At 41.2% G+C, this 11279-nt stretch overlaps 1 protein-coding gene across 1 annotated transcript; it reads left to right on the top strand.

Annotated features, from left to right (window-relative positions):
- Positions 1-6906: 6906 nt before the first annotated feature.
- Positions 6907-9562, top strand: irf2bp2a (interferon regulatory factor 2 binding protein 2a). The gene is made up of 2 exons (XM_016489222.1): positions 6907-7869; positions 8842-9562. The coding sequence occupies exons 1-2, from the start codon at positions 7110-7112 to the stop codon at positions 9540-9542; spliced, it is 1461 nt and encodes a 486-aa protein (XP_016344708.1). The 5' UTR covers positions 6907-7109; the 3' UTR covers positions 9543-9562.
- Positions 9563-11279: the final 1717 nt, after the last annotated feature.

Below are 11279 nucleotides of genomic sequence, written 5' to 3'. Positions count from 1 at the left end.
AATGTATCAAGTTGAGAAGAGCTGTGCTGTTACTTTGTAACCAGACTTCGGAATGTTTGCTTGTAACATTCTAAACAGCTCCTTAGCAACACCCTAGCAACTGTTTAAAAATGGTTTAGTGTTCTATTTTTATTTTGCATCAATTTCCGAGACTAGACTGGCCTTTTCTACTTCATAATGCTTTTTTCTTTTTTTTTTATAACTGTTGCACATGTGGCGCATCTGGCGCTCTGCCTGAATCATTACTTACTTTTTATGTTCGGCTCGCCGTTGCCATGGAAACTGCTGCATGTTTGGCAGCGAGCCTTTGAAGGAGAGCGAGAGCGGCCGCGCACAGCAGAGAGGATTGCGAGCTCTCAGGAATTGGCCTACATCCAGTTTAATCATGGCGGGGAGCTGAAATGAGGCTTTTGGCAGCACACCAGGATTCAGAGAACAAAGATGTGAGCCACTAATGTTGGCTGCAGAGCCTGCTTGGCATCCTTTCCCATTTCCCAGCAGCCCCTGCCACGGCTGCCTGCCAAGCCGCCCTCCCTCCCCTCCTCCCTCCCCTGCTGGGACTGCAAAGAGGATCTGAATAAAGAAAGAAAGTTGTTTTTCTCCAGCTCCTCTGCTCCAATGACATCACCTCTGCAGCCTCCAGCCCCCAGATTCCAGACGCCCAGCACATTTCTTCTGCTCCTCTCTCTCAGGCCCTCCATTTTGACTAAATTCCTCCATTTTATAATTGCTCGACCTCCTCGATGTCACCAAATATTTGCTGTTTGCACCGACAAAGTGAGAACGCTCCAACGAATATTTTTTGACAGTATGTAATGTACACAGTTCATAACAACAAGATGAATATATGCCTGTTTTGAGAATATCCAGAATTTATTAGTAATTTGTCAAAGCAATGCTCTCTCTCTCTCCATATATATGTGTGTGTGTGTGTGTGTGTGTGTGTGTGTGTGTGTTTGTATGTGTATGTATGTATATATACTTACATATGCACATACATATAAACACAAACACACACACACATATATATATGGAGAACTGGCAGGGTGTTTTGGGTCATTGTCCTGATCCAATATGAAGCGCTTTCTGATGAGTCTGGTGTCATTTTCTTGAATATTGGTAGCCAAGATGGTTTTGTACCCTTCCAAATTTATTCTGCTGCTGCTATCATACATTAAGTCATCATTAAAGTTGAGAGGGCCTGTTCCAGAGACAGCTATGCATGCCCATGCCATCACACCACCTCCACCATGCTTTACAGATGAGGCTGTATGCGGAGGATCATTTACAGCTCCCTTTTTTCTCCACACTTTTGCTTTCCCATCACTTAGATAAAGGTTAATCTTTGTCTCACCTGTCCATAAACACTCTGTTCCAAAACTCTACTGGTTTGCAAACTCTAATCTTGCCTCTCTATTTTTGGTGCTTGTCAGTAGGGCTGTCAAAATGGCTGAAAAACAAAATTAGAATTACTTATATATACCAAAACAGAATCATGCATGTATGTATAGTTTAATACAAAGGACCAAACCTAATCACAAAGAATACTTTCTTCATTTAAAAACTTGAGATGCAGTAGGATGGGGAAAAACTACCATAAAGTCTTGAGTCATGTTTTAAAAAAGTTGAACTTACATAAATTTTACATGGCTTTCTAAACATGCGGCTCTTTTGTGCGAGACGTGAGTGCAACGGTGATAGACGTCCCTCTAGAAAATGTGATAAATATGCATTCTGAGTGAACGGTTTGGTTTCGGTTTTGACCTAAACAACATCAACTCCGCATTGATGTTCTCTTTTTCCCGCAATATTTTGAATGAACAACGTAGCAACGCCGCATCTAGTGGCTTCAACTGGATAGGCTAACAAAAGCATTAAAATGCAATGTGACACATCCTCATCGCATCTCGTGCACCACTGATAAGGCTGCCTGATGCACACCTAAAATTCGAATGCAACGTTTTTGCATTCGAATGTGGATTTTTATTTTAAATTCGACGAATATTCCAAATTCGATTTTTTTTTTTGACAGCCCTACTTGTCAGCGGTTTGCATCTTGCTGTAGCTTCTGTAATTCTGTGTCAAAGTCTCCTGCGGACAGTAGATTGTCAGAGCAACACCCCAACTTTCTGGAGGTTGTTGGTGATTTTACAGACGTATTTTTGGGTTCATTTTCACAGCTTTTATGATTTGCATGTCATCAACTGCTGTTGTTTTTCTCAGCCAAGCAGGTCGTTGTTGGTTGCTGATGTCGCCATTGGTTTGCAAACTCTTGATTTCTCCTTGCCCTTTGTTTTTGCTATGACTCAGAATGCAGAAGCAATGGATATAACTGATACGGAAATACAGAGTTCTGGCATGAAACTCTAGATGGTGCAGTCCGATAGGTCTAACTCAATCTGACCTAATGACATCATTATCACATGGCACAGCTGATTGGTTCTCTCCTGTATCGGTAGTCAATGAGCTCGCTGCTCAACATTCAAATATATGACTAGTGCTTGCCGTAGCAGTTACAGCTTGCTTCAGAAACCCTCCACCTTCCCCAGCTCCACCTGTATAGATCTGCTATGAGGTGATTCATGTATGCTATATGGGGGTTATTTGGGTTATTTCATGTATGTTATTTGCAGCAGCGATATTTCTTACATGCTCACAGCAGCATGTTGTGGATGTATTGGCAGTAGCAAGTCTTGGTACTTGCTCTGCCGCAGCAGCAGCAGCAGCGTAGCAGACCTATTCCGCCAAGACCAAATACATTAACATTGTCATGTACATTACCATGCCAATCCCTCCGAGAGTTTTCATGACAGAAATATATATAAGTATGTAAATCATGCTGAGTTACAGCAAAACCGCTTGCCATTTGCTCCAAAATACTATTTATATTCTGAGAGTATATAAATATATAAACAAATTGTGACAAATTGCTTTAGTTCCTCTATTGTAAGTCACTTTAAGTTGAAAAACATTAACATTTACTGTACATTTATGCATTTAGCAGATACTTTTGTGCAAATTGGCATTACAAAAGTGAACAAAAGCCAAATGCTGAAATGTAAATGTACGCAATACAGTAGTGGGGTAGTATGTAAATAATTAAGGCTGTTTCTGGCTTTTTGCAAGTGCATATATTCTCCTTCCTTCCTTTCTGTATTTAAGTGTATATATGAAATAAATGGTTTATGTAGCCGACTGCATGAAATGACGGTAGACGGGTCAGTAATCACAAAACTGAGGTTGCACAACAGACTCGTAACTCGCGACGAAAACATTCTCAGTTGAATTGGTGAGCTGGAGAGAAAAAATAGCAACACAGTAAACAGGATGTTGCCTGTCAGTGGGGCTATCCTGTGAGCAAGGGTTGCCATGGTTACCATTTCCTGAGAAATTTACAGCCAATCAAAAGGAGGAAAGGAGATTTTACAGACTGCCTGCATGCGCTAGGAAACGCAGGGTAGAGTGACATTGTGTCAGCGGGTTCACTCGACACACAAAAGCACAACACACGTTTTATAGTTGAGACTAATGTTGTTTTATGCCGTCTGCGTCTCTGTAAATGCGTCTGGGTCCATTTCCGAGACCTAAAATGATCCTTTTGTAAACACAGTGGTTTTGATCATGTTTACAAGCTTTAAAATGAGAAGCATTTTATAAGCTTTGCATTTGTGACTTGTATAACAATATCAATATTTCATTTGTGCCGTTTTCATGCACAGTACCACGTCCTTGAACATCTGTAGCAGATGAGTTATATAACACAGAAAATGGGCCACGTTATGGAAGAGAGAAAGACAACAACACTAAAGCCTGTGCGAGAGGTAACACATAAATGAATAAAACATTGTCTGTCTTAAAACAAAACACTGATATGCTCTGGTATCAGTATTTCCTACTTGATTCAAACCTGACTAGTAAAACAAGCTTGGTTTTGATGGTTCACATGTTGTTTTTCTAGAGCCTTTCGGTGTTACGCTTTCTTTCCGACGTGTTATTTTAGCTGTGTTCCACAATGAGGCATTGCTTCAGAAGTGCTGAGTCATGAGCATGTAAATCAGTGTTTCTCAACTGGTTTTGCTTCAGGATGTGGAATTTTATTTTGTTACGCAGCGCCAAAATTGTAAATCATACAAAGGTCAACCACAAAAAATCAAACACTGAAATATATTAATATTACCAAGCTGGATTATGAAGGAATCAAAACATCTGATTGGAGATAAATCATTTTGTAAGAGCAACAACTGGTCAAATAAGGAATAAATCTGAGATGATACATTTTAAACGGCATGTTTTATATGGTGGTATGTTAATATTTCAAGTTGGATTATGATGGAATCAAAAAATCTGGTTGGAGATCAATTATTTGACCATGACTAGTCAAAATGAATTAATCTGAGTTCATTCATTTTAAACAGCATATTTTATATGGCGGTGACGCAACATGGCACCAAAATTATAAATCAGAAAAAAAGGTAAACCAAAAAATCTAACACTGTGACTGGAATGTATTAATATGACCAAAATGGGACTATTAATATTTCAAGATGGATTATGGTTGAATTAAAAATATAATTTGTCAGAGTCATGACTAGTCAAATTTTGAATGAATCGGATTTAATTAATTTTAAATAGCATATTTTATATGGTGCTGACCCAACACAGCACCAAAGTTGTAAATAATACAAAGGTAAACAAAAAAAAAACAATGAAAAACATTAATATTGCCAAGCTGCATTATGATGGAATTAAAAGTCTGATTGGAGATTGGTCAAATTATGAATGAATATGAGTTTATTAGTTTAAAAAAAATCAAACACTGAACTTTATTAATATAACCTTGAATTATATGAATCCAATTTAGTTGCATAGATTTTTAATAATCACAAGAATAAATGGGAAAATGGATAATTAATTTCAAATTTTTTTATAATTTGAGTGTGATTTTTGGATTCGGTTTCCGATAATTCACCACACCAACACGTTGCAGTCGACACACACCATGTTTATCCTTGTTTAAACTGTAGTCTGGTTCATATTTCCTTTACCTCTGCTATCCAGACTATGCATGACTATATATGCATTATTATTGTTTCCATTCAGCAGTTTTTCACTCTTGTTCGTGACGCAGCCTGCCAGTTGAAACAATATCAAGCAATGACCTATCTCATGTTGCCCTTGAGTGACACAGCCATGTGAAATCCGATCGGCCTACCCAGAATGCAAACTGGAGGAAGTAGTTGTCAGGCCGGAAAGAAAAGGTGATATTTACAGTTTCTCGGGTACAAAACACGCCCAATTCCATGAGGAGTGTTGATCATAAGCCCTGGCTGCGGGCCAGCAGATTTGATGTTCGTTGAGAAGGGCGAGGCGAGCTGTGAGTACGTGACTAAACATCTTAGTTCCTCTTTCCAACGTCACGAGGGCTTGCACAAACACATCCTGCCTTGTGTCTGCAGATTTCAGACGCATTGCTTCACCCAAAGAGCCCTGAAGCTGCACTCAATTGGAACGGAGCCAAAACAAAAGAGAAGGCCCTACAAAGCTATTTGTTGGTTCTCCTCACACTGTGGACATTTTGTACCCAGTGACGTTTATAACCATCTAAACGAGAACAAAAATGTCAAGTTTGTGTGGTATAAGTGAAAGTGTGAATGTTTTATTTCATGAGTATGACATATATGACTAAGAACGGCAAAATGTAAGATGAATTTGATGAATTTTGACTCTGAATGGCGTGTTAGTGATTCTGTACACTGTTTACAACCGGAATGTAGGGGGATCTCCAGAAAAGTCGAACACCAGACATATTTTATTGCTATTTTAATGCATGAGTGAACCCAGACTGATCTTAGATCATCTCATTTTAGTCTACATCAGCCAGCCTCTGAATATCCAATAATCATAATAATTTAAATATATAATATTTTTTTTATATTTAAGTAATTCTAAAATATTAGTAGTATTAAGAATAAACTTTAATTACAAAATACATCATTTTAATTAAATATTTCTATCAGGCAATAAATGAATGAATAAATAACCACATCTTTTCCATGATTTCCCAGTCGTTTGTGATTTAATGCATACGAAAAAAATATTTTATAGAGCAATTTCTTGCTGATTATATCCACTACAAACAAGATTGTATTAACATCCACTTTCTCATGCCTGTAAGTCGCAATTCCCTCATATTTCCATGTTTTCCGTGTTCATGGGAACCAAATTCGATCGAAAAAGCTCGCCATTCCTTTCGGTGAGAATTTGACTGATTTGCATATACCGAGTCTAAACACAACTTTTGACTTTGAGTCGTTTCCAACGCGTCTTTGGTGATATCGAAAGCGCGCTTTCTCTTATTTCCTACTTCTCGCCGCCGCCGTCGCAGCTCTCGCCTCGATTCAAGTAGAGTTAAATAAAGGAAACGGGTGGCGAGAGCAGTGTTGCCAGGTCCGCTGTTTTCCCGAGGAATTAGGCTACTTTAACACCGTTGCCGCGGGTTGAAGCGACCCCAATAACGTGATGTTTAGCCTCTGCAATGCGAATTTTACCAGGGGAACCTCGCCTAAAAACTTTTTATTTTTATTTTACCGGGGTTTTTTTTTACCCTGGTGCAAAGGTGATATAATACAACGTATAGTGTTATACATGTACATACATTTAAAAAAATAAATAAAATAAAACATTAAAAAACTTTTGAGGATTTACCATGCTGACTACCGTTAAACAAGGTAAACAATCACACAGTCTTGTTAAAGCGGTCCTTTGGGCTAGTTTTAAGTAGCAAATGGGTTTGTTGTGAAAATCTGGCAACCCTGGCCGAGAGAGCGCCGTCAGCGCGCATGCGCAGGAGGGGGAGTTCTATCGAAGAATCAAGTAAATAGAACGGGAGCGTCAGTGACGTCACTGCTCCACATCGAGCTCCGGTCTGGCGGCGGTAGTAGTGAGTGAGAGAGCGCGAGCGAGCGAGAGAGCCTCGTAGTAAAGCTCACACTACTATGAAGTTCTGTTTCTAACTCAATTATTACACGAGAGGAGCGTACCTCGTTTTCCCGCCAACGTTTCTGACAGGATTGTGCTGTACTTCGGAGGGTTCTCCACTTATAAGAGCGATGTCGTCCGCGGCGGTTGCTGCTTCGAGGAGGCAGTCGTGTTATTTATGCGACTTGCCCCGCATGCCGTGGGCTATGATCTGGGATTTTACCGAGCCCGTTTGCAGGGGATGCGTGAACTACGAAGGGGCAGACAGGATCGAGTTTGTCATTGAAACCGCGCGGCAGCTCAAAAGAGCCCATGGATTTCAGGACGGCAGACCGGCGGCGAAACCGTTATCGGGGAAAGACATCCAGGCGTTGAATCACGCGTCTGGAGACCCGGTTTCGCGTCCGCCGCAGCCCTTGGACCGTTACCCGCTGTCCTCGGAGCGTCCACCCAGACTGGGACCGGAATACCAGTCTGCGCGGCAGGCGAACGGCATCCCGGTCCCGAACGGATTCTCAAAACCGGACGATCCTCCGGAGCTCAACCGGCAGAGTCCAAACCTGCGCAGGACTAGCGGCGTGCCGCCCAATTTAGTGCCTCTGGTGAACGGCAGCATGGCTCACGCGATCAACGGCAGACCCGGTCTCAGCCCCGCCGATCTAAATAAGCGGCCAGCCTCGGTCTCCAGCACGGAGCACGACAAGGACAAGCACAGACCGGACAGCCTGACCCCGGAGATCAGCGACAGCCACAAAACTCGCGCAGACGACTGGATCAAGAACAAAACGTCCCGGGATTTAATGGTGCTCAACGCGTACGACAGCAGATTTAAGAAGGAGCACATGCAGCAGAGAGTCATGTACGAAACTAACGCTCCTGCGTCCAAATCAGGTACGATTTTTGGTGTTTTCAGTGTAGTTGTAAATGGATGGACAGATATACATACATATGCATATTCATTTTGTATTGCTAGACATTATATGTGACCCTGCCTGCACCACAAAACCAGTCATAAGGGTCCATTTTTTGAAATTGAGATTTATACATCATCTGAAATCTGCATAAATAAGCTTTCCATTGATGTATGGTTTGTTAGGATTGAACAATATTTGGCCGAGATACAACTATTTGAAAATCTGAATTATGAGGTTGCAAAAAAAAATATATATATAGAGAGAGAGAAAAATCGCCTTTAAAGTTGTCCAAATGAAGTTCTAAGCAATGCATATTACTGATCAAAAATTAAGTTTTGACATATTTACAGTAGGAAATTTACAAAATATCTTCATGGAACATGATCTTTACATGATATCCTAATGATTTTTGGCATAAAACAAAAGTCAATAATTTCAACTCATACAATCTATTGTTGGCTATTGCTATATATATATATATATATATATATATGCATGTGCATGCATGTATCTATCCATCTATCGGTCTATCTATCTATTATTTACATATATATATGTAAATAATAGATAGATGGATAGATGCATGCAATACAATACAATGCTACTGTAGTCTCATAAATGGCCTGCTTTGAATGAGAGCACTATGGCATGAGTCAGCTGCAAGGAAATTTCCGCTGATCAAAGCTCAACGTGTATTTGCATGTGGTGCATTTGCAGTCAGCCTCATTGTTACGTCTGGCACTACAATGCATCACTGCGTCTGCCACATTGCCATCGTTGCATAAAGACGCTTTGTGCGCTGTAATTAGAATTAACTGCTGGTTTCGTCTGGCCAGAGGAGAATGACACACTATTTCCCTGTTTAATACTGTAAAGCAGCTTTGACACAATTTGCATTGTAAAAAGGTGACTTGACTTGTAATTCATGCATGCTCGTGCTTTTTTGCAGATCGAGGCAAACATCCCAAGAATCTGAAGAGAAAAGCCTCGCCGGAGCCAGATGGGGAGGGCGGCACTGCCGCCAAGATTAACGGAGACGGACAGCAGTGGCTCCCGGCGGGAGACGGATTGAAAATGCCCCCGGTGCCGCCGCCAAGCTTTTCCTGCCCGCCCTCCACGATATCCCCTCACCCTCGCACCACCCCGCCGGAGGCCTCCGCCCAGAACGGAAGTTCACCCATCGCGGCACTCATTCTGGCCGCGGACAACGCTGGCGGAAACAGCTCGCCCAAGGATGCCAACCAGGTGCACTCGACCACACGCAGAAACAGCAGCAGCCCGCTTTCTCCCAACCAGCGGCGGCTGGCGCAGGGCACCGTGACGCCTCACGTTCCGGGCATGGATCTGGTGCATCCGCAGAGCATCCCAGACTCCTCGGTTCCCAGCAGCATCCCGCTGTGCTGCACGCTTTGCCACGAGAGGCTGGAGGACACACACTTTGTGCAGTGCCCTTCGGTGGGGTCTCACAAGTTCTGCTTCCCGTGCTCCCGGGAGAGCATCAAACAGCAGGGCGCGACCGGAGAAGTGTACTGTCCGAGTGGCGAGAAATGCCCCCTGGTGGGCTCCAACGTACCATGGGCTTTCATGCAAGGCGAAATAGCCACCATTCTGGCAGGAGACGTCAAAGTAAAAAAGGAGAGAGACACTTGATTGTGCTTTTTTTTTTTTTTTTTATTGACAACTTATATTTTACAAAACATCTTTTGTGTTCCAAAGAAGACATTCAAAGGCATTTAAGAGCCAGAAAATAATGACAGAATTTTCATTTTTGGGTGAACTGTCACTTTAAAGGAATGTATTTGTGGCAGTGAACCTTTGTTTGGTTTTTTTTTTTTTTTTTTTATATTCTGGTCTATATAAATATATAAATATGAATATCCCATGCATACCATCCAGACAGAAACTAACGGACTTGTATATAATGGACATGAGGGACATGCATACTTGGTAAACATTGCTGTACATTTGTTTTGATTTTTGAATACATTGTTTCTATATTTTTTGAAGATAAAAGGTATGTACTAGGGCTGCACGATAAATCGCATGCATGCAGAACCGGCTTTACTGACAAGATGCGCGTTAAATATCGCATGCGATTTATCGTGCAGCCCTAGTATGTACTCATTATAACGGACTACGTTCTTCTTTGTCGATGTTTAACGATTTCTTGATGTACTTTAGGTATGGTGGCAGTTCCTGTTAAACGTAGAATGTGACTAATGTAACTCTACGAGCACTTGGCAAACATTGGAAAACGCTTCTAGCTGTACTTGTATGCACTTGTTTAAAATTGCCAAATACATTTTCTGATCTTGTATTAACGTAGAGTCTCTGCTTGCTTCTTCTGAGGATCTGAGTGCAGGAGCGGTTGCTTTCGCTGGCTGGGCGCCAGTTTTTCAAATGTTTTTAATTTATGAAGTTCAACGGGGTCACGCTTTACGTTACAGGGTTTGTGTTACGGTGCATTTAGTAAACGCTGTAGCCTAGTTAATATATAATTATTCTTTTCCGGAGTAGCTTGTTAAAGCAATGACGTGTAATATGAGCACTGCCGTGTAAATCATTACCTTAACCAGTTCTCCGAGTCGTGTTTGGGTCGTTAGGTAGAAGGGCTTTGTGTATTGTGTGCTGCAGGAAATTGGGTGTCCTCGTCAGACATGGGTGGAGCTGGGTGAAACGACTTGCGTGTGTTGACTAATGCTGAAAAACCCTACCATCTGTTTCGTCATCTCAGCTACTCGAAGACTTTTTGACTTGAGCATTTAAACCTGTTTTAGAAGTATATTTAATATTAAAACTCGGGCAAAATATTTCACAACAAAATGCATCTGAATTGTTGCTCATTATCAATGTTAGGAGTTATATAACAGCGCAGTGTTTTGGAAAGCACGAGTATGAATCTTTCCACACATGCGCAGGGCCTCAAGAGAGACATGATGATTATGGTAGTTTGTAAAACAACATGTGGTCACGTGGTCAACTCTGGAATTCCCGAGTCACTGTCCCTGGTTTACCCTTGTTTAGTATCAGGCTGTCAGTAGGAGTCTATTTTAACCTGTAATATCTGTTTTAGCTTTACATAGAGAGTGTTTTGTTTGAATTTGCATGTTAAAAATATCCACTCATGCATTTATTTATAGCAGTTTTAAATGCATGCATTACATTTTGCTACACAGTATCAATGCAAAGTTACGTAACACAAGCAGTAAAACAATGCAGTGAAGTGGTTTGACATGAATGTAAATCTCTCCCAAAATGTGCTTTAAAAAATGCGATGAATGTGTTCGCTTGTAAAACAGCACTTGGTCACATGCTCAACTCTGGAATTCCAAAGTCACAGTCCCTAGTTAACTCTTGTTACCTTGACTATGGGAATTTAACGTGGCT

Source organism: Sinocyclocheilus anshuiensis, unplaced genomic scaffold, assembly GCF_001515605.1.
Source record: "Sinocyclocheilus anshuiensis isolate Anshui unplaced genomic scaffold, SAMN03320099.WGS_v1.1 scaffold2584, whole genome shotgun sequence".
Taxonomy (NCBI): domain Eukaryota; kingdom Metazoa; phylum Chordata; class Actinopteri; order Cypriniformes; family Cyprinidae; genus Sinocyclocheilus; species Sinocyclocheilus anshuiensis.
The sequence above is the reverse complement of the archived record's forward strand: the minus strand, read 5'-3'. Positions and strand labels throughout refer to the sequence as shown.

Bases quoted from the DNA above. Each gene is read 5' to 3' on its own strand.
- irf2bp2a (XM_016489222.1), top strand. From the start codon at position 7,110: ATGTCGTCCGCGGCGGTTGCTGCTTCGAGGAGGCAGTCGTGTTATTTA. The intron at 7,870-8,841 runs GTACGATTTTTG...GCTTTTTTGCAG, and splicing joins CGCTCCTGCGTCCAAATCAG to ATCGAGGCAAACATCCCAAG.